This window comes from Grammomys surdaster, unplaced genomic scaffold (genome assembly GCF_004785775.1).
Source record: "Grammomys surdaster isolate TR1022 unplaced genomic scaffold, NIH_TR_1.0 126029, whole genome shotgun sequence".
Classification (NCBI taxonomy): domain Eukaryota; kingdom Metazoa; phylum Chordata; class Mammalia; order Rodentia; family Muridae; genus Grammomys; species Grammomys surdaster.
The window spans coordinates 1557488-1582182 of record NW_021620842.1 but is presented as its reverse complement, the minus strand read 5'-3'; the positions used below and the strand labels follow the sequence as shown (position 1 = coordinate 1582182).

The window sequence follows — 24695 nt, the reverse complement described above, 5'->3', positions numbered from 1 at the left end:
ATTACTTCAGAACAAGCAATGTTCAAGCCTACGTTTTTTCATACAAGATAATATACAGATTTTAAACATTTGGATGGAATCTACAGATGAGTACAAATTAGCAAATGATGATTAATAATTGAGAATCTATTTTCTGGTATCTGCTTAAAAACAGGAACTTAACCTTTTAATAGACAATCTTAAATGTTTCAGTACCTTATGAACTCATTCTTAGTCAATTATTTTCTTATCCTAAAATGTGTTGTGATTTTAATTGCTTTTGGTGTCTATATTTTTGATATATCCAAGGTATATCACCTTATTAATTTACAACATTATATATATACCTTTTAACCATTTGAAATTGTGTTTTGGGCACAAATTATCTGTTTTGCTCATCACTGATATGATGTATGGGTTAGATATAGATTGTAGCAAATAAGCTTTTAGCTTTGTGGATTCTCATAGTTCTTTTTTTAAAAAATAATTTATTTATTTTTTTCTCAAATCGTAATTCATTCACACAGGGGTTATAAACACAGAAAGGCAGGATGTGGGGAAGGGAATGACACTGGAGTGTGGGTGTTCAGGGGGAATACAGATATCTTTCAGAACCGGATATCGGCTGGGTGAAGGTTCAGGGGACAGGTCACTATGACTCTGCCTATGACTCACTTGACCTTATCTAAGTTGGTATTATCTGCCAAGGCTACCTATTTACAAGGTCTATGACTACTCAGGCTTGTAGATTTCCACAAAAGCTGCCTGTTTACAATAGCTTATAGCCATCTGTTTCAATGTTTTTCCACAGAGACCCAAGACTTTGTGTTAGTATACATGTATGACAGGCCTATTGCTGATTTTAGGCCTATGGCTGATTTTAGGCCTTCAGTGTGTAAACAGGGCTGCCCCTGACATCTCCTCCCTTCTCTAAGTATAGAAGGGCTGTGGCGATTCTAATCTTGGGAAGGCGGGGATAGAGGCCTGACTTCCAGTAGTTGAAGGGGACCTTGTAATGGCTCTGAATCTCTGTCTGATGTCCAACTCCTTTCAGCTTTGTTGACTACAACACAATTCTTTCCCTTGGGCTGGTTTGACTCCCTGCTAGCACCTTTCCTAGGCAGGTATGTTGTGGCTCTGGGGTCTCCAAGGTGTCTTTAACATGACAGCTTTTTGTCCCAGTGTTTGGGGTCCACACACGATCTTCTGGTCTCCTCCAAATGTCTCCAGCTCTTCTATCTGTAGCAATCTAGGCTCTGGCTGAGTCTACTCCACTGCTGCTACTGTTTTTCATGGTCATCCAGTGCTACTGGATTCTCCAATATGCTGTGCTGCAATTAGACTGTATATTCACCAACAGCCTCTCAGGCTCTTGCCACAGTGCTAAACCTCAACTATTTTGCATTACCATTTCAATTCTGGACCTTCAGATGCCACGGAGGCTTCACCCTCACTAATGGCCATTCCTGGCCTCTCACAAGTGCCAAGTCTCAGCTGCTCTCTCCTATGACCCCTTCATGACTTCAAAACCTGTACCACCTGGGTGATTCTTACAAATTACCAAGTCTGGCTGTCAGAGCAAGGTCAGTCTCTGGAACACAGCTTTCTTGTGAGCTCAGAAAACACTTCCCAGGAAAGTGACCTTGGTGACGCTGCTATCTTCGCTAATTTTGTAGTTCTAGCTAACTAGTATCAATTGTCCAAGGTAACTGCTTTCATTCTTGACTCCAAAATCAGAGCCATGTGGTTGAAGCTTCTAAGTTCTGCAGCTTGCTGGAGCGGGAACTTGGCCCTCTTGTTCTATTACTTCTTCACAGGTTTTCTGTTTTTGATGACTTATTTCACTGACTAAACTTGCCTATCTTAGATCTTACTCTGTTGACTGACCTTGAGCTCAGAGATCTACATGCCTCTTTCTCCTGAATGCTAAGATTAAACACATGTTCTGGACGTACATGTGTTTAATGTGAAATGAAACCATGCCTGGACGTAAGCTTTTCTTTACCTGGAACTTGCTCAATACCAGGCTGGCCTTGAACTTAGAAATCTGCTTGCCTATGCTCCTAGGATTAAAGGCACATGGACGTAAGATGTTCTTTAATTCCTTTAATCCCCTATGCTGCAAGATCTGGATCACAGGTGTGCCCTATATTTCCGGATTGCAGTTCATTCCATACTTAGGTTGACAACTGAGAATAGTCATCGAAATCCATCCCTTGTCAACTTGACACACAATAGTATCTCCTTATGTCTAAATGAAAGCAATACCCAGGTTATAATAACTTGTTTAACTGCAATCATATAAATAATAAGTTTGGGTGAGTGGTATCTTTCCCTGTGGTCACCACTCCCTTAACTCCATTTAATATTCTTGAGCACAGGGGCTCCATTCCACTTCCTTGTACCCCTTTAGTCTTTGAATCATGCATTTTGAATTTTTCCTTTCTCAGTTTGTTCTTCATAAAACTGAACCATAGATCAGTGTCTATGCTAGGTTGTTTTGAGATTTCTAAATCTATTTTAGGCAAATGCAGAATTCTCTTCAGACAAAGGTAAGAAGCAGCCACATTCTTCACCAAAATATCACAAGGACAATCTCTAGGCATCATACTAAGATTCTTCTCCTCTGAAACCTCTTGATCCAGGCCCCCACAGTTTAAATCACCCTCAGGACCTCTGAGTGCCATGCTTCTATGAGTATGACACATTAAGCCCTTCTTAAAGCATTCTGCTGCTTTTTAAGTCCCCAAATCCACCTTCCTCTGAATATAAGCATGGTCAGGACTATCACAGCAATACCCCAATCCCTGGTACAAACTTTTGTCTTAGTTATTCAAACCAACAGAGCTTGTAAAATAAAACATGGTGCTCCAGAGCAACAGAACCTTATATTTAACAGGGCTGTCCTACCTGACAAGGTGTTTATGTAGTTTTTTTGTGATTTTTTTTTAAATCTAGGGTATGAGTCTCATAAAATATACATAGCTCCCTGTATGCTTTTTCCTGACAGCTAAGCCATCTTTGACTGGTAAGTGCTCAGAGTCTGCTCTGGAAGAGGTGCTGGGCTGCATATTTGTGTAAGAATATATGGGAAAGCTTTTTCTGAGAAATGCTAGGTAGACCTTGCTCTTAAAAATCAAACATTCAGTCAACTGTAACCAAGCTAATAATAATAATAATGTGCTTTGAGATTATTTATAACTATATACTCATTCTTATGTACTATGTATTTAACTTATTCAAAATTATCTGCCTTTCAAAAAAAGCATACTTAGCTCCCTGTAGTCTTTTGCTTTTGGGATTCCCTGGTGTGTCACAATCATTCGATTTCTTTTGTGTTCATGCATGTCCCTGACTCAGTATGTGTATGGGAACTGTGATGACCAGGTTTAAGGCCATTCATTAGAAGCAGTGAGATGTTGAAGGCAGTACCTTCTTCCCCCACATACGAATGAATGGCATTCTGTACTGCTTGCTCTGAGTCAGTAGGGTTAGCAAAACTATTTTCTTATGAAATTTGAATGAAAGATAGATGAAGGCCAGCTCCACACTACTTGTCCTTACCATATTGGCTATTCTGATCATTATATAAAGAGAATGGCCTTTGTACTAGGACTAATAAGAATTTCTTAGATTAGACCACTCTTTTAGATTATCACAGGAAGTCTTGAAAATATATCAGAGCCTCTCTTTTCGTAAAGGACACCAAGAATTAGCCTTTTCTCTTTCATTTTCTTTGTCTTTAGGGAGCCTCCCTGAAAGGCTTTTAATAACTGTATGTGCAAAGCTTTAATGTTCGTAGAATATGCTGTTTGTTTACTTACTTTAGTAATCTTTATTGCTTTAAACATCAGAGTAATCTAGAATAATAATGCTGTTATCACCCTGATAAAGATTTGAAAATATGTAACAGACAATGTAGCAATTGAAGCCGAACATTTCTGCATTTTTGAAATAAGTGCATTAAATTTTATCGCATTCCTTTGTGGGAAAATGGAGCCTATGGGTATTTCTTTATAGCTATAGTGGTACTACATCCTGTCTAGGCTAAATCAAAGAGCTAACTTGTAGGATTTGATTTGATTCTTCCATGTGGTAGGATTAAATGTCATACTTAGAAGCTGGATTTAATATATAGGCTGCTGCTGCTGCTGATTATCTGTTTTTATTTCACATTAAATAAAACCTGGTAGCTGTTAAATAAAGTTTTGGCTTATATTTGATGTTATGAAAGTCTTTTGTGTTGGTAATATGGCAGTTGTAAGCATTGTGATCATCTTAAAGAGAAACAGTTTTTGACTATACTGATTGTTTTCAGTGACAATCATGTCTTACCTGTATCTTCTGAAACTGGTGCTTTTTTCAGTGTGCAGAGCGTGAGACTTGCCATAACTCATGAAGGATGTTGTTTTCTTAGGAGATGGTGCAGTAGTTGGTGACACTTTATTTTGAGGTGATTTTATTTGAAGTAGCTGTACATATGATGTTGAATGTTGAAAATTGAATACTGATCTGAAAATATTTTCTGACAATATTCAGAATTGTTAGGTTACTAATTTAAAGTTCTTCTTCTTGTTCTTCTTCTTGTTCTTGTTCTCCTTCTCCTTTTCTCCTTCTCCTTCTCCTCCTCCTCCTCCTCCTCCTCCTCCTCCTCCTCCTCCTCCTCCTCCTCCTCCTCCTCCTTCTTCTTCTTCTTCTTCTTCTTTTTTTGGTTTTTCGACACAGGGTTTCTCTGTGTAGTCCTGGCTGTCCTGGAACTCACTCTGTAGACCAGGCTGGCCTAGAACTCAGAAATCCACCTGCCTCTGCCTCCCAAATGCTGGGATTAAAGGCATGCGCCACCACTGCCTGGCTAAAGTTATTCTAACATTTGAATCCTTAGGCATTTAAATAAATGTGAATAGATACGGTAGAAATATTTAAAATTATTTTCCATTTAATCTGGAATTGATTTCAAATTGGAAATTTTCTTGAATATAATGCCAGGGTATGGATTCATTCTATTTTATATTTCAGTCATTTCTTTTTAATGAAGATAAATTAAGTCAATTAAGCATTCCTCCAACAAAGTCTTCAGTGTAGTGCAGTCTTTGTTCAAAGACTCAACTATCATTTTTTAAAGTGAATTTTTAGGTTTTATTTTTATTTGCTTCATTTTCTAGCTGGGACAGTTAAAACTTCCTTAGGCATTTTGGCTATTTATGTATTTATGTATTTATTTATTTATTTATTCGCTCCTGGGAGGTTATCATACTAATACTGGACTTAGTGTGGATACTGAATAGACGTTATGAACTACAACTCGGAACTGGTGAATTCAAGTTACCCTCTTGCCTCAGACCCATTAGTAACTAGGTTTTAAAGATTTTTTTTTTTTTTTTGCGTGTGTGTCATAAAATATTAGTTTAATGTTTATCTGTTCTTACTGTATATAAAGGAAAGAAAATCCAGACTACATGGCTTTTGCTCATTTAACATTTTTTGTCTCCTTTCCTCTTCTTCCCTGTGTTGGGCTCAAACCTTGGACATGCTAGATTAGCAGTCTACTATTAAGTTATGTCACCAGTTTCCAGATCTATATTTCTTAAAGTATTGCATATTTTGTGTTATGCAGTTGTAGCATATGAAGTTCATATTTAGTAACCAAGTAACTTATGCAGTCATTTACAAAGATAAATGGAAAATGCAACTCACAGAATTTAAGACAATGTCAGCATTTAAGCCAAGGCAAGTTTACCACTTTACCACCAAACTACTTCATGACCCCGACCAGGCTCCTCACTTTCCTATTTGAGAACTCCAAACAACATCCTCACTTCAAAGTTGGTGTTGCATCTAGTCACACTGAGATTTTATCGTAAACAATTGGGGCAAAATGGGGCATACATATCTAGTTAGTCCTTCTAATGAAGCCCTGGAAAATGAATAAGAAGCTTCCTGAACTGTGGGAAAATGAGAGCTGGGGCATGAGTGCATGCACCGGCATTTTCACCGTGTAGGCCCTCCCCCAATACAGTGTTTTGTTTTACTATCTATATCTGTATATGCTGTTTTCATACAGTGCTCCACTCCTAAGGATCAAAGCCTTGAACAGATTGCGAGAGATCTGTAAATAAATTATAGCCAATTCACAAAAGATAACAGTTCAATTTGATGATGCAAACATTTGGTAAGTAGCAAATGAAATTTTCATTTAATAAATAAAATCTACAGAAATATAAATGACGACATAAATATTTCTTACATAAGTCAGAATCATCTTTTTAGCATAACTAAATAAGACCAATAATATCCTCCAAGAAAGTGGTAGATTAGGAAGAGCTAGGAGGAGAACCCCTAGTTCCAAAGGCCTAGAAAGCGACACTATGTCATAGTGATGCACACTACTGTGGAGTCATCAGTTTGAAAACAAAAATAGTGAGATATTATAATATTTAATTCCCATAGTCTTGATGGAATTTACAAAATCTAATACAGACTTTTGAATATAAATGGGTGATAAGCGCTTAATACATATCATACCAAAAGCCAAGAAGCAATTCAAAATTTAAAAAAAAGAATAAATATTCTTTCTAGACATAGTTACAAAGCAGAATTTTATTTTAATTTCTTAAAACATAGTGTTTGTGGGGATGTGTATATGAGTGTGATAAGATTTTTTATATATGTGTGTGCACACGTGTATATTTACATATGTATATATCTACTTGTTTATCCATGTATACTGCGTATATGTGTGTGTTGTTCATAAGTATGCTTTTGTGTATATGTATATATGTGTATAAATGCATATGTTTGTGAGTATATTTGTGTTTGGCTATTCAAGCTTTTCATAGCATGTGTCTATACCATACCAGGATAACTTTTGCAAATAGGTTCACTCTTTTTACAATGGGTTTGGGGATCACACTCAGGTGTTTGGGTTTGTGTGACCAGCATTTTATTTTTATTTGCTGAGACTTAAGAGATCTATGGATCTAAAACTCTTTACACACACACACACACACACACACACACACACAATTTTTTCTTCTCTGACATTAATGTTGTCTCTGCTTCTTTCTTTGATCACTCTCAGAATAGTTTTATCTTTGCTGCTTTTGACTTAAATGTTTTAAAGTATTATTTTTAAGTTTTATGTTTCAGAAGCTAGTACTTAATATTGTAAATGCACATTAAATCAAAATATTCACAGAATAATATGACATAAAAATTGAACATAGCCCTCCCTGCCCTTTCAATAGGTACAGCGAGTATGGGTTTTTCAAAGCAAGCACATTCTCGCCAGGTCCTCATTGCTTCGCCTTCTTCCCTTTCAGTAACTTATGGAGATTTTTGACATCTCCTGTACCCAGGCCTGCTCATTGTATTCATCTACTGTAAGGGCCTAACTAATTCTGTGTGATTTACTGCTCAAGATTCGAAAACTGTTTAATCTCAATAAATTATTTTGATATATTTAACTTAATTCTTTGAGAATTAGAATTAAAAATTAGTCATTTATATATAATGCCAGTGATAATAGTAAGAATGGAACTACAGAAGATCTCTGCTGAATATTCGTGGGTAAGACTTGATTAATAATTGTTTTCTATCCAAGCTTCAAGAAAACTAATGTTGAGAATTCTAACACATCAATTTTTTTTCCTGGAATTTCTAACAGAAATCTACATGAAGGAATCTAGGGATAATGAGTCTATACAGGAACTTGTTCTTACTTTCTGAATGGGGTTTGTCTTTCTGAACTGAGAATGTATTTAGTGAAGACAGAAACCTGCTTCTATTGAAATGGTCCTCTACTTCTTATTTAATTAAGTATTCATTTATTTATTTAGGCCTTATATATTAAGGTCTTATACATTCCAGGCTGTCCTTGAACTACCTGTGTAGTTGAGATTAGCCTTGAGCTTGAGATCCTCAGGCTTGAATTTTTACCTAGACCTTTACCCCTTGAGTGATGGAATAATAGGTATGAGCCACCATTCCTTGTATTAGGACAGAGCAAGGAAAAGATTTATCCAAGGCCAATATAGTGAACCAGTGATGTTCTTTGGGCTATCTATAGGAGTTTGGGTGACTGAAAGACTGCTGTATCACCCAAGTCATCCCAGCATTGGCCACACAACTCATGAAGGCTTTGTCCTTAAGGCTTCTTGTATAACTTTCCAGCAACTGGGGCAGTAGGAGTACTTCCTCTCCTTGGTTACTGCTTTTGTATGAACCCTTTTTTGGTGAACCTTTTTTGGGTGAACCTTGTGATAATTTTCTGAGCCTTGTAAGTTTGCTTACTTCTTGCATCTTGCTTCAGGAAGCAATGCATAAACTCAGAGGAGATGAGTATAGACTTTTCCCTCAGTTAGAGTGTTTTTTTTTTTTCTATCTCAAATTTGCTTTCTAGTTTTTTCATTTGTTTTCTTCTGACTACAGATACTATTATTGGTATGCCTCTGTATTTATTTTCTGCAATTATAGGCTTCCACCTAGTGGTGATCTGTTTTTCTTTGTCGATTTAGCACATGTGTTTTGTTTAAGAAGTAAACTCTGTTAACACATAGAAGCTTAGGGAACTAGTATTTTAAAATGCTAAGTAGTAGTTTCCTCTGCATTTAACTTTTAGGATTTCGTTCTTTTTTTGTTTTTCTTTGTACATAAATCTTGCCAAATATGTTAGAAAAAATTCAGTCTGGTTTACTTTATCAGAAAAGGGGTTAACGATAGTTTTAGAATATACCTTTTTTTTTTTTAAAATTGCACAAATCATTGTCTGCTTTAATGAGGCTCTTTTGTTTTAATACTATTGGGCACGCTTCTGCAGTCTGAAGGAGTGTGTGTGAATCAGAACCAAGTAAAAAGCTAATTTAGAATTTCACTCTAGGGGTTTTATTTCCAGAGTCCTTTAATGAGAACCAGACACACTCAGTGGCATGGTGATTCTAAGAATGTTATAGTTGACAAATATGATTAAGCATCAAAACACCATTTCTTGTCAGGTTCACCCCTCCCCCCCCCAAACAAATGACTTTCAAGTTTAACATTTTACTGCTTACCTTCAAGTCTCATATTGATCTCATAATGCAAAATACGTTTAGTGCATTTTAAAATCCTCATAATCTTGATGCTATTCAGAAATCCAGTTCTAAGTCTCTTTTGGTCTTCAAGGGTAGTCTTTTAATAGCACCTATCAGATTAAAAACATAGATATTTTCATTATACCGTAGAGTAGAATAAACATTCTGATTCTGAAAAACAGGGATAAACTGGTAACAAGGACAGATCAGACCAAAACTAAATAGAAACCTACAAAGACAAACAAAGTGCCTAGCTCCATGGCCATCACATATGTGGCATATGATAAAACCTTCATATGGGTTGTGGTAGTTTTGAGCCGCCTTGCTTCACGGGGTTGGGCCATCAGCACACAAGTCCTCTTTGTTGGCCTGACCCTGCTCTAAGAGATAATATCTCATGGTCTTGGCATTGCTAATATCCTAGAGACTTTATTGAAGCAGAAGTTTTATTTTCTCATGCTCTATTAGCTAGGAGGAAATTTGACCCCACTGCATATTGCTATGCCTCAGTGGCTTTTGTGAGTGACTTGTCATAAGCTTTCCTGATCTCCTTGCTCTTGGTGGTTCGCAAACCTATAAGATCAATACCACATTATCAGTGATGCCAGGTTCTTCTGTCATTTTGGACTATAGTCTCTCTTGGTACACAATGGCATCACATGTTATAAAAGAATTCAAGGAGATTGCTTTGGAGCAGGAACTCTCTCATTTTCCCTTTGAGTTTAGTTAAACACTAGCTGTTTCCACATGAATTTGTACTTTTACAACATGTAAGCCTCTGAGTGGGGTCTTATCCTCAGGAAATATTTTCTACTATTCCATTGCACAGTGCAGAGTGTCTCCTTAATAATTCTTACCTCCTTTAACAATTTTTGGTGTTTTCCCAACTTTCTTTTAAACCTTTTTTCTTTTTTCTTTTGTTTTTGTTTTTGTTTTTTTTTTTCAAGATCTGTCGCCTTTGCTGTACTGTAACTTGCCCTATAGACCAGGCTGGCCTTGCAATCAAATTCACCCACCTCTTCTGTTATTGAAAGGGTTCTCTACCAACACTTAAGTTTTAAAAAATTATTTTAAAGATGTATTTAATGATTTTGTGTGTGCATATACACACGTGCAGTTTTGTCCTGAGCATTTGGATATACCAAGAGGCCTAAGGAAAGTGTCCGATCCCCTGAAACTAGAATTAAAGGCAGTTGTGATTTGCCTGAAATGAATGGTAGAGATTGAACTAGGATGTCTGAGAGGGCAGACTGTGCTCTGAAGCAGTGGACCTTCTTCGTTTTAGTCCCTACTGATCTTTCTGATCTAGAACTTTAAACTCATTCACGTTCATTTTCTAGAGAAATGGAACAGTTTTCACGTCTTTCTGTTCAATTTTGTATTTTTTCTTTCACATTCTCACTGTATATCAGAATGTCTATAATCTGAATGTTATCCTGCTTGGAATTAGTTTATTACTGCTAAATCCAACCTCATTCAAGTGCCTCAGGACTTGTACCAAAGATCTAGAATCTTTCCTATGATAGCCAAGTTTTTGATAGATTCATTTGTCCCCCCTGAAATCTCAGAAGCCATTCTGTCATTGAATGAATTTGTGTTTGTATTTGGACTTCAAGATTGTCTCTGTCTCTGCCTCTCTCTTCTGCAATGCTTGCTAAATTTCTGAGCAGATTTTCAGAGATAATGGTGTTCAATTTAGGATGAAGTACTCACAGTTACTTACCCTAAGTACTTTGATCCATTATGAGTTTGCATTAAATACTGCCCATTGGAAATAAAAGCTTTCCAGTCTAAAGTTTAGAGCAGGAATAGTTTTAGCTCTTCCTAAAATCATTAGTTTATTTCGTCTGCATTTTTTAAGGTAATTTCCTGCTTTAGAAAAATTATCAGAGAATTTTGCATCTCAAGGGTTATATAATGTGAGTGGTTGGTGTGCACTAAAATGTTAATGATACTGTTGCTAAATAAACTAAGACTTTTTTCTACAGACTCTTGTTGAAAAATTCAGTATGATGTACAGAATTAAAAGTATACTAATTTAGAGCTTATTCAAAACAATTTGTTTATCTTTATTTCTCTCATGCAAGAGCAACTTTAGTATACTTTCTGGTGGTTTTATGACATTATGTATTCAGAAATCTTTTACTAATTTATTTATCATTTATGAAAATTACGCCTTTAATTTTTCAAACTATTGTTTTTCTATGTTTAAACTCATTTGATTTATACAGGAAAAGACTGAGGTGAATAGTAGTAGTAAATTCCTGGTAGTGGAGGCTTAGTTTAATAGAGCATAATGTCTAGTTTGGGCATTTTTCTCCCACTATATGATGAGTCCATTTTATGTGTGTGTGTGTGTGTGTGTGTGTGTGTGTGTGTGTGTGTGTGTATTATAAGAAATTTATCATCCTTAGATTTGTAAGCCAGACTCAGAAAGATAAACACTGCTTATTTTCTCTCATAGCTGGATGCTGGTATTTAAGCTTCAGATATTTTTATTTCATTTAGAATGTACACATAGGTTAGTTAGATAATTAGTAGGAAACTATGGGGGGAGGAAGGGAATCTATTCAGGGAGGGAAACTTGAATATAATATTATAAAGGGATAGTGCTGGGGTGGGGATGAAACAGGAAGGATTAAATGGGGTGGGAGATGGGAACAAAAGAATGGAGGGAATTGGAGAGAGATAGCCAATACTAAAGGCTCTTGAAATGTATCTGTTTTTGTGTTTGTGTTTTGTGTTCCCTCCCTCCTCCCCCCTCCCTCCTCCCCTCCCTCCTTGCCCCTCCCCCTCCTCTCCCTCTCCCCTTTCCTCTCCCTCCCCCCACCCCCTCTTTCTTTCTCTCTTTAACAGAGTGTCAACTCTATAGCACTGAGTATCTTCTAAGTGTTGATCCTTTTGCCTCTGCCTCCCACATACTGGGATCACAGGTGTGTATCCCTATGCCTCTCTGAATTTCAGTTTTTCCAATGCTTTTTATTACTCTGAGTTTGTACTTTGATTAGAAATCAGGTATTGTAATAACTTAGCATTCTATTTTCTGCTTAAGTTTGCTTTGATTCAGTCTTTTGTGATTCTGTGAATATATTTAGATTTATTTTTCTGTTGCTGTGTGTAATAAACCTGTAGATTTATTTTGGTAGTAGTATCATTCACTTTTGCCTTGTTTTTATGGTGACAATTTTATTTAAAGAATTTTTAGAAGTCTGAAATAGTGAACATCTTCCCTATTTTACTATGATTAATAAGTGAAGTATTCATCAAAGGACAACTTACATAAAACAGTGTGTTCTTAGATGCAGTTATTGGCAATTTTACTGAGCACTTGACATTTTAAAATTGATGTTTAGTTCTCTCCTTCTATAGTTTAGACATAATAGTCTAAAAGCCCATTTTCCTATATGATATACAGGGCAGAAAACTTTTTTTATTATTATTATCTAATATAATTTGTAGGTGAATAGCTAATAATAAGAACAGTATTATGATAGGAGGGGCTTACAATTGCATTATACAGTATAGACTATTTAAGCCAGCCTTTCATTTTTTTTTAAACTATATTTTTTTCAGTTGGATTATATAAGGATAGACATTAATATAGTTTGATTTGTTTTAATGTATGAGTCATTTGTTAGATTTATAATCACTCTGAAAGATACTTTCTTGGATTTATAAACAAAGTAAGTTTACAAAAACACCACATGAGTAACTAGAAAATAATGTTGTTCCATTCGGTTGTTTTATAGTCAGAATGACCTTGAGCTTCTGATCCTCCTGACTCTACCTCCTAAATTCTGGACTATAGACATGTACCACTGCATCTGTTTTACCTTGTACTAGGGAAGGAACTGAGAATTTCCTGAACAACCTGAAATCGACCTGAAATTTTGAAATACTGGTTAAATTTTAAATATTATCCTCTCTGTGTTATTACATGTTAGTTGTTGAAATTACATGTAAATAAGATGAAGACTCCCACTATATTTTGAAATTTACTTTTTACTATTGAGATTCAAGTTGATATTATCATATATATTTTGATCATATAACAAAGTCTTGTGTTGAAAATGGGCTATTGTCCCTAAACAATTGAGAAAAAGTTGCTTTTATATATCAGAGTCTAGGAGATTGATGTTGTTCTCTTCCTAAGTCTTGTTGTTTGATACCTGGGCCACAAAATTTTCTATTATGGACATTCCCTTTTATACCAGCTTCTACTGGGCCCACTATTCTACTTGTCCAGGGTAGAAAGATAAGGAGGAGCATTTCAGCTGAACTCTCACCCCAAGGCTGGCTCAGGCTTTGCAATAATACATGTCAATGTCACAAAATTCCAGGATTTCTGTTTCTTTTTGTTTTTCAAAACTGCTCTTCTCCTTGATTCTCAAGATGAGTTGCTAGAAAAGGCAGCCTGGTTATTATCTCGTCACTTCCTCAAAGCTGCTCAACAAGGCAAAATCACTTCTATGTTCTTGTGGTCACAGGAGTTAGAAACTATTCGCATAAGGCACATTCTGGTTTTGTTTTTAATGGCACTTACATCACATTAATAGCAGCATTTTACAAGAACAAAACATTAACTCCTTAGATCAGCTCCTAGATGGCATTCATCACATTTATTCCCTGTTTTTCTGACTGAGGAACTGAGGCACAGAGTGACTACGTTGTTCATGGTTATGTTACTCATCAGTGCTGAAGATGGGGGTTTTGTCTTGCAGTGTGGCATCAGGGTTTTAGTTGTTCAGTGAACTGATATGCTGCATTATCTCTTTGTTTGTTTCCTATTCTAGCACATATTGTAGTTTTTGAAGATAATTTAACCCAACCAGGTTGTTTGATTGATTTGGCAATTAATAAATTTGAAGGAATGAGGGCATCTTTTTATATACTGGGGATAACAGCTCTTTAGGGCTACCCTAATAGCCTGCTGATATTCTGTTGGCTCAGCTCACTCCACTGATGGATATATCACAAGGGTTTCTGTTTTTTTTTTTTTTTCTTGTTATTATGTTCCTGTCATTCTAGGAAGGCATTGTTTCTTTTGGGGTATCCCTTTTTCAAAATATTTAATAACCTTTTGTGTAGTTCATTGTCATTAAATCAGCAATGATTGGTGGCCACATCTGCCTTTTGGCTTCTGTTGAGGTAGCTAGTTTGATTTTATATGTCCAATCTATTTTAAAAGCTTATACAGCTATGATATTTGCCCAGTCTCTGAATACATTTCTTATTCTACTGTGGTTTGCATGCTGATAAATCATAGAAGTTTGAAACTTCATTCAAAGTGTAGAAGCCAAATGTACACAGTGGAAGTTTCCCAGCCTCATTGGAACTAACAAATCAGCACCCAGCTAAAGCCTCTCTTTGTTTCATTTCACAGTTTTTTTTCTATCAGAAATATGATTCTACATCTTATTTATATATTTTTCTTTGGATTGTCTCAATCATTATCCTCTTCAGATCTAAGCTTATTAAAAGAGTATGTCATTGTTGCTATTTCCAGTCTTTTTTTCCCCTGTGTCTTTATGCTGCATTGAAATTAGGAAGCATCTGCACTGAGTTTCATTTATTTAGTTTCTTTGCCTTGAGAGGTTGAATATTAAATCAAAATATGTATACAAATATGTATACATTTCTAAGGACATTGATTATTTTTATTTCTACCTTAATATAATTACTGAAAAATAACATTAAACTCTAAATATGCGTAACTAAATATTAGAGTTGTTGAGACAAAGTAGAACTTTATTCTGGGGATTAGTTGGTACAATTTGCACTTACTGTTAAAATGAATTTTCTAGGGAGATAAAAGAGGCTTAGGGTACAAGTAATCAGAACACATTGCATGAAATTGTCAAAGGGAAACTTTAATTAATTTCAGAGTAGAATTTTCTTTGCATAGCAGCTGACTAATCAGGAAGCCATTCTGGCTTCTGGTTCTGAGATGAGGAAGTTTCAGTGATTGAGAGATCCAGTGACTTGTATTGAAGATGGTTGCTCATATTGATCTCTATGATAAGGAAATATGTGAGTTACATTGTTGGAAGTTCTGATTGTCACACTTGAAGAAGTGCACTTGATTCTAAAATTAAAACAGTGCTGAAAATTTAAGATCATATTTGAGAGAAGTTAAAGTAATTTCTGTAACAGTACGTTGTTTAGAAATGGTATAGTTATAGAAGTTCTTTATTTTTATTTTGCCAAAATCTGTTTGAAACTGGAGCAGTGTTGCCAGAAGTAACAGATGTAGTAGATGTTTTACTGGCAGGTTTAATTGTAGATCGTACCATACTCAGTGTGTAAGGCTTGAGGAGTTGCTGGGGTATGAAATTATGAAACATCTTAGTCCTATTCATAGCTATAGAATTTCTATTTGTAGTTTATGAAGTTGGCTTAATCTGACATAAAAGTTATGAAATGTTGTTGATATTTCTATTAATATTAAAACTCTAGCCACATAGTAGTTCACATCTATCATAGCAACAGCACCTTGGTGACAGGGGTTTCCAAGATTGGGAGTTTCTGGTTATAGTGGGTTACTTGGCTATAGCCTGCTTCCAAAAATACAAAACAAAAATTTAGAGCTCTGTTAAAGGAAGTTTATCAGTGGAAATTAAAACTTGGAGTTGATTTATGTGCATGTGATAATTATGCCATCAATTTTTCAATCACATGTTCTGTGACCATAGTTGTAAGGAATTATTAAATTATTGCAGCTAAATCATTGAGCTTTTTACTATACTATTACTTGACACAAAAACTGTTGAGGTTAACCTAATTACATTTGTATGAAGTTTTTATGGGAAGCTTATACGGTATGACTGATTACTGTGTATTCATGGGAAATAGTCTTCTACTAGATTCAAAATAACTTCATTTGAAATTCTCAATCCTCTTATTCTTTTACCTTTCTCTACTAGGTATGTTTGGTTCTTTTTCCTTTCATTTTATGAATAGCAAGCTTTATTATTAGTGTACTATCAATAGACATAAAAATCCAACACCTCCTCCCCCAACAAAGGAAGTTGAAAAAAACATTAGCAAAAGGAGCCTGTGCTAGGGAGTCAGAAATCCTGTGACATGTCATCTCTGCTTTGGTACCCAGAAGAGCGTGTGAGCTTCTTCTAGGCCTCCAAAGCTTCGGGGAGCTCAGTGTCATTTTGGGAGGACTCCTTGGAGTTCTGCCTGCTTGGTTGTCGCTCTTGGTGGCCAGTGACAGTTGTAAGTTTTGGAATTTTTGTAAAAGAGCTTCAGTAAACTAAATGTTGTGGCAAACTTCGACACATATCTCTGCTCCAACTCTTGGTCCCTTGACTTGTACATAGACTTCAGCATCGATCTTTAGGCCTTGGAAAACTGCTTGAGATCAAATCTTAGTGTCTTTTTTTTGTCAGTTTTATTTGTCAGTCAGGGCTTCCAGAGTCTCTTTGTTGGGATTGAGGTTTTTCTTGAAGGGTGTTTTAACTCCTGGTACTGCTTACCTTTGAACTCAGGGTATTGATCTCAGCAGGACAAACTCGGAGTTGTCTCCATCACAGTTACTTCCATCTTGGCTGAGCTCACTTGAGTTCAGTTCTATATGTTGGATTTTTTAATGTTATGTTTGATGTAATGTAGAAGAGACTTATTTGTTTATAATTTTGGGAAAATTTTTATTTTATGTAAATGAATGCCTTGTCTACACATGTCTGTATACCACCTATGTGTGTGATACATGCAGTGGTCAGAAGACATGTCAGATCTCCTGAACTGGAGTAACGAAAGTTTACAAGCCACCAATTGAATGCCGGGAATCAAACCTGCATCCTTTTGCAAAAACACATTCTTTTAACTGCTGAGCCTTCTTTCCAGCTGCAAGAGTCTATTAATAAAAACAAATATAATTAAATATAATTTTTAGATTGAATAATGTATGTACATACACACATGTGTATTGACACATGTGTACCACAATACATGAAGTTCAGAATACAAGTTGTAGAGTCAATTCTCTTCTTGTACCATCTGAGTTCCTGAAATAGAACTCAGGTTGTCAGGCTTAAAAGCATATCACCAATGATGCACTGGCTAAATTATTCTAATCATATTTGTTGACATTCTGGACTCATATACCTTTGTAGAGCTGCAATAAAATGCCTTAATACAATGATCTCCAGAGTTCACTGCTTTTGTTCAAACACAAAAATGAGGCACCTCTATGTGAAAGCTCTTCTAGTGAGAATAGCAAACTTTGGTAGATATCCTAGGAATGGATATGGGTATAGTCACATCTCCCATGCGGTAAGCTATAACATGGTTGGGTCATGGTTTGCTCCTTTCATACAAGGCTTTATATAAGAAAAAGGAAGAAAAGTTACAAAGGTTCACATATTACAAACTACCAGGAGAGCTATTTCATGCATCCAATGAGTTAAAAACCATTTATTATGCCTCATCCATCAAGATTCTTTCCCTGTGTACCAAGCTTTTAATTACAGTGGAACTTTGCTGATGTTCAGAACATGCTAAATTGGCACAAACATTCTATGTAGTATTGATACTTAGGAATTTTGTTGCATATATGGAATAGTAATCATTTCATACAAACACTGCATGTTCTACTACAGAGTTTTGATGGGTATCTGTGATGTAACCTCTTGTTTGCTTGATAACCTTCAAAGAAATACTCATACTTCTCTATAACTTGTTCTTCGTACATAGTCCATATAAATGTACAGACTATTTTTAAAAATATTTATCCTCTCATCTCTAAGTGTGTTTTGAGTTATTTTAAGATGTAAACATTATCCTACTTATATTTTCATTAAACATTCATGTTCTTCCTATGTTATATAGTTAACAAAATATTTCATTGTTGATTCTATTACAATTGTTCATTATGTTTAGTGCACTTGTCGGAATGACATGGTGAAGATATCAATGGATATATTTGTGAAGAAATTTCAGCCAGATAGATACCAGATTTGGAAACAAGGAAAGGATATATATACTATTGACCATACAAAGCCCACTCCAGAGTCTACTCCAGAAGTAAAAACATGGCTACAGAGGAAGAAAAAATTAAGAAAAGCTCCGAGGAGGTAAGATCCGCATCACATTCTACCTGTATGTACTTGTATGAAATGGATCATGGAACCAAATGTTCTCAAGGGCTATTCTTTTATTTTTGTTCCTGTTGTTCATACCTTTACATGATATATTACTAAAATTTTGAGATATGTATGTTTAGCTTTTGAGTCGATGTATTAGAATTTAGGAACAGGTAGTCAGATATGCGGAGTATTCCTGAAATTGATGTACACAGTGAGTAGAAAAGCATAGAACGTTTTAGAATTTTCTCATTAATTTATCTTAAACATGTATTTGTTGTTGACATTATTCACCATATTTCAAACAACTTCAGTAACTTTTATATGCTACTGTTTTAAAACATTTTCATAATAGTTTCCTTCATATTTTTTTTTGTCTTACGGATACTTATGCTGTGACATTTTATTCTTTTGGTTTTATTCTTTTCTAAGACTCAAAGGAGAAAGTGTTAATTCTGTACATTGTAGTCTTTTTAAACTTCACCTCTCATGCATTTTTGTGATCTTTGTCACAAGCTTTTTGAGTTTGTCTAAAAGCTTTGTAATTTCTTTGGGCATGTCTGCCTTTAAAATCCTTTGAATAAACTGTGTCTATGGGTCAGGTCATGATGCTGGCATAATAGCTTGTGAAGTTGGAATTTTTATTACAACTTCCTTTTAAATATTGCTTGTTATTCTTTAAATCTATAAAAGTAATATTTGAGAACTGTGAAAATTTTATAAATTCAGGCAAAAATAACCAAGGAATCCAAATCACTCATAACCTTACTATCCAAAGACCATCCATTTAAACATTTTATGTATATTCTTACATATGCATTTATTATGTATAATATAAAAATAACATATACCTCTTTCAAAATCAGACTATGCTATATTAACAATTGAGTGACCAGATATGTGAGAGATTTTCATATAATTAAATTATTTCTGTAGCATAATTTTTAATATCTACATGTATTTGATCTCTTTACATTTAGACCTATGGCACTTTTGTTTTTCCTGTAATAATACTATTATTTTAAAATTTTGCTCAGAATTTCTTGCTCAAATTTGTGCTCCCCACTACTTGAATTTTTGTTGTTGTTGTTGTTTAGACTGGTTGTGAGAAGGAGAAATTTTCTAACATGGAATAGTACATAGTTTCTTTTTGCTGCCCTGCTCCCTCCTACCTTTTTTTTTTTTTTTTTAAAGATAGGGTTTCCACTATTCCATGGTTATCCTACTACTCATTATATAGATCAGTCTGACCTGTAAGTCACAGAGATCGACTTGCTTCTACCTTTCTAGTGTTGGGAAAACTGTCTCCCTTTAAATATATATCACTGAAATGTATTATATAATAATATGCATTATATTATACACATATTACCTATATTCATATATTATCTATATATGTATTATATATAATATCTATCACATATTATGTATATTAGCTATTGATTAGTTCTATCATGTGTGTGTATACACATACAATAGGATTAGTCAGTGGATAATCTAAGAATGATATTTCAGCTGTAGTATACTGTAAGGATTTTCAAAATAACATTTGTAAAAATTCAATTGATCATAGGCAATGTTTAACATTAGATAGTATGAATTTAAAAGTCTCACAATGGAGTAGGAGAGACATCTTAAAACCACTGACTGGTCTTTTGGATGTCTCAAGTTCCCAGCATATGTGGCACAGTTAAAAACCATCTATAACTCCCATTCTACAGAATCTGACACTTTTTTCTGGCTTCCATGGTCATTTTATGCATATAGTTCACAGATATATATGCAAGCAAAGCAACAGTACATATAAAATAAAAACATCTTTCTTTTAAAAAGTACAATAGTGTTTTGTGTGGGAGAAATGGTTATTTGTGGTTTGTATACTTGTATGTATATAAGCGTTGCCTCAATAAAATGTGTAACTGACTAAATATATTTAGAGATTAATTATTTAAGAAATGAATGCCCCTGGAGTCATTCACCAGTCTGGCATCTTGAGAAACTTTCAAAGCAGCACTATAGTTAGGTTTGTGAGCTGATGTAGCTGCTAAAGTCCCAAGGTTTTTCACTCGATAGCGTACATGTAATGTGTTTTATAAAGCCAATGATTGTTCTCTAGAGCGAGGTATGGTGTGGTTGGAAGGGGTATCTCAGTGGACCCATGCTGAAGCATTCCTCCCGACCCCATCCCCTCAGGTACCAGCCATGCGACAGGTGTAGCATAGAATAGACTTTATTTGGGGACATGGGAAGGGGATTGAGAAGGGAGTAGAGGCAGAGAAGGAGAGGGAGACGAGGGCGGGGAGAAAGAGAAGAGGCCATCCAGGAACACTTGGAGAGAAGGAGCCGGGGGGCAGAGTGAGAAAAGGGGCAGAAGAAGGTGGGGGGGCAGTTCCTTTCATAGCAAGCCAACCTACCTGCCTGTTGCTAGGCAACTGTTGGGCATAGCATAGAAGAAATGCTAACAGCATGTATCTGTGTTACTCAGATTGCCAGTGTTTAATCAGAGTACCTTTCTCATTTCTTGTAAGTGCTAATGTTCAGGAGTGTATTAGTTTTTTTAGTTGGTGGCTTAAAGTGATTGCTGATGACGTTTTAGTAATACCATCTTTAAGCATGCATGGCAAATCTCTGAGGTGTGCCGGCTAGCTTGGTTTAAATGTATATGTTGTGAAATGCAGATATTGCCTATGTCATCAGTGTTCTTATTGGCTCTGGCACCACCCAAGGGCTGGTATGTGTATGTTCTGATTTACTCCATTTAGTAAATCAGAATATATCTCTGCCTTACTTGACCTTATAGTGTTACCTCATCATGTTTTATAATATGAAAATTCAGTTGTTATTAAGTTGTTTCAGAGCTGACTTAAAGCCATTATGATTTCAACTTCAGACTTTATTAATTGCAAAAATTAAATAACTGAGTTTTTCTTGATATAAGCACATAATAGCATTTGTGTTGCTGTGTATTATCCATTTTTCTATCTTTCTTTTTTTTCTGTGACCAATGTCCTGCTTTTAATAGCTTGCAGGGCAATAAGCCACTTTCAAAAAGGCCTAAAACTGAGGAAGATGAAGAAATTGCTGAATTCAATGGGGAGGAGGCCTCAAACCCTGCCGTGTGCCCTGGGCATCTCACGGTCATTGAGAAGCCAGAAAAAACATTCAAGCTGGGGAACAAAGAAGCATCTTCAGGAAAAGAAGCTTCTGATACCAGGATACAAGTAGATCAAAGCTTACTGAATGACACCAAGCTCTCAGGTAAGAAAACAGCTGATGATGTTTCACATGTGACTAGGAAAGTCAACAATCTGATGCCCTAAGACTTCCCACCAAGATATCTTACTATTAAGCTTTTCAATATCTGTAAAAACATGGCTCTTATGTCTAATAGAATTCTAAAAAATCATCCCGTAAAATACTTGTGGTTTAATTAAAAAATGAAGAAATCTAAATGCAGAAAGTTTTAGTGAAATTCAGCTTATAGTGTATAAAAAGAGAGCGAGTTACAGGTAATTCTGTTCACATTCCTTGCTTCAGGCTTAATTTTAAGAAGGAAATAATAGATAAGGTTTATACAAGGACAAAAAAAATTCTATAAAATCTGCCCAATGTGTAACATCATTGGCTGTTTTATATTAATGATCATTTCTAAAAGTCTCATCTAACATACATACAGATAGTGCACTCATATATGTTAAGTAAATCTAAAAATAAAGGGACCAAGTGATGGATCAGTGGTGAAGAGTATAAGAAATAAGTCATGGTAGGAAAATGTAAGAATAGTCCCAGTTTGACATTAAAATGGTGAGATCAGACTTCTCAGTCTAAGAAGTTAGCTTCTGTATACTGCTCAGTATCTAAGGGACCACACTAGGCATGGTCTGAGAAACTGTTTTACAGAGCAGGAATAATGGTGGACCTGCTGATTTTAGATTAACTCGGGTTTTTTGTTGTTGTTGTTGTTGTATGTTTTGCTTTGTTTGTTTTTTTTTTATTTTTATTTTTTAAGCTAGAGAATGAGATGTAAGTCAGATTGCCTGTTTTGGGGATCTCTGCCTCCGGGACCTGTGATTGGGGTTGACTGATTCCCAGAATGCTTTGGGCAGCAGGTTTCTTGAAAACTTGAGCCTGTTTTTATGACTCTGATTTTGGATGGTGAATTTCCCTTAAAGAATATTTGCCTGTTTGTTGTTGTTGTTTGGAAAGTATGTTTTTCTTTTTATTTCTTCTTCTTTCATACAATACATCCTGACTACAGCCTCCCTCTCTCCACTAGTCCTGGTCCCCCACCACTCTTCTCTCACCGCTCCTTCAGTTCCCTTTAGAAAAGAGCAGGCTTCCCAGTGATCTCAACCAATCACAGCGTAACCTGGCAGTAAGATTAGGCACAAACCCTCATATCAATGCTGGACACAGCTATCCAGTGGTGGTGGAGGTTAACTGATTCCCAGACTACTTTAGGCAGCAAGTTTCTTGAAAACCTGACCCTAATTTATTACCCTGATTTTGTGTGACAAAACAAAACAACAAAATTAAAAATGAAATGAAATATAAAACAGTAATTATTTTGTAATTATTTAATCATATACTCAGTAATAATGCAATGGATCATTTATTATTAATTTTTTGTTTGCTTCTTAGGAAAAAGTTGCATAAGTTCATCTGTAACAGATGAAATGCAACCAGAAGATGACACAGGCAATGCTGTAACTTCAACATCTATGCTGAAGGAGGCCTCTGACCTCATACCATTTTCTCATGGCCATGTAACAGGCAAGGAGTCACATCCACAGCTTGAATCTCCCAAGATATCTTCCTCCCTGGCAGAAAGTAAGAGAATATTGACAGAGGGAGAAGAAAATGTTGAAGAGGGCCATGGAAATAACCTTGAACCTGGGGAAATCCCAGAAGCTCTTAATGAAGAGAGAAATGGGCTCAACATTCCTAAGGTACATATCAGTTTGTTTTTCTACTGTGTTCATTGGGTTGTGGCCTGTATCGTGATGCTTTATGAATATAGTTTATTACCTCCTAAAATCTTGATTTAGGCAAAAATCAACATTATTAATATTTATGAATTTTAATCATATTTCATCAGTGGAATATGATTTTGGCAGGGAAATACTATTCTGGCTTACATTTTAATTCTTTAACAACCTTTTGGCTACTTGATGAAGTCTGATTTTTTTTCACTTTATATTTTAAAATAAGCAACATCTATATTTGGAGATAATGCAGGCTTCACTGCAAATAGTACACAGAGTTCATTTATACTCATTAACGACTTCTCACAAATACTAGTACTTGATGAACTTAATTTTGAAATCTTAATCATATTGACATTTAGGCAGTCATGGTAGAGAATGTTCCCGTAACAAGCACTGTTATCCAGGCTGAGATCAGTTGCCTCTTGGGCACTGCCCTCCTGACAGTAGAAAGTATTGTGAAGTCAATTTTATATAGTCTCGGTTTTAACACCATGGCTCACATGATCAGTGTTTCCTTTTCTTACTCAGAATATTAGAGCTGTATTTATGCTCATGTTTATTCCCACAAACCTGTTGCCTCTCAGAAAAGTTAAGCTTCTCATGCTGGCTTTATGGCTACAGCCTCCACTCTGCATTTCTCCATTGTACTTGTTTAGTGTTATAATTATATGCGTACATACTGAACATTCCTAGATCAGGAATGGGTCAGGCGAGCTAATGCTGTGCTACCATTCTGAACCTCACCAGGGACTTATAAGTGTCTGTGAGGAGCTTCTCTGTCATTTGGAATGACAGCAGAGCTGTCTGCCGACCTCAGCAACAATCTCACTATTGTTCTCAGTTTACTAAACCTATTATGAGTCTTTTCATATCCTTTAGTAACAAACACATTATAGAAAGACAGTAATTTTTAAAGTTTATTTTTTAGTCATCTTAAAATATATTAAATATAGTTTAATAATTTGATCAATAGATGACCATTTTCTATATTATGTATATTCTACAGAAATATGAGATAAATATGACTCAAAAAGTATTAAAAGTAAAAAGTAGAGTATCTCATAGGGACTTAAAAATATCTTTCACAATTTAATGGTTTCAAAATAACAGAAATGTTTCATTTAATAATATTTTCCAATTGAATCCAATGGAAGAAAAAGTCCTGTTTAACACTTGGCTGATTTTCTTTCTCTGAGAGGGTGAAGTAAAGGCTGGATCACTTGCCAAGTATTCATGTATGAAAGGTTAGAGATGATACATCACAATTTGTCATCATTTTATTAGTATGTATTGGTGGACTTGAGATAGTTTTAAATGATCTTTGAAATCTTGCTAATTGTTGGTAAGCCTTCCATGAAACAGTATTTTTTGAAGGAGAATTAATTGCCCTCTTAGAAAAATGCTACCTTCTTCCTTTACCTCCCTTTTCTCTCCCACTCTGCCTCTCTCACTTTCTCCTTCTCTCCCCTTGCCCTCAGCCTTTCTCCCTCTGTCCCTCTGGTAGTACTCTGGATGAAAACCCAGGGCTTTGTGCGTGCTAGGTAAGTGTCCTACCACTGAGATGTATG

At 35.5% G+C, this 24695-nt stretch overlaps 1 protein-coding gene across 4 annotated transcripts in view; it reads left to right on the top strand.

The window, feature by feature from the left end:
• Kdm4c (lysine demethylase 4C) overlaps nt 1-24695 on the top strand; it is a 171482-nt gene that overhangs the window by 73631 nt on the left and 73156 nt on the right. For 3 of the 4 annotated variants that reach the window (XM_028754608.1, XM_028754610.1, XM_028754609.1), the window contains 3 exons: nt 17937-18130; nt 21162-21397; nt 22781-23088. In XM_028754608.1, the coding sequence (XP_028610441.1) occupies nt 17937-18130; nt 21162-21397; nt 22781-23088 (738 nt within the window). Of the gene's footprint in view, nt 1-6066; nt 6149-17936; nt 18131-21161; nt 21398-22780; nt 23089-24695 lie in introns of those variants that run through there. The other variant, XM_028754611.1, reaches the window with a different exon arrangement.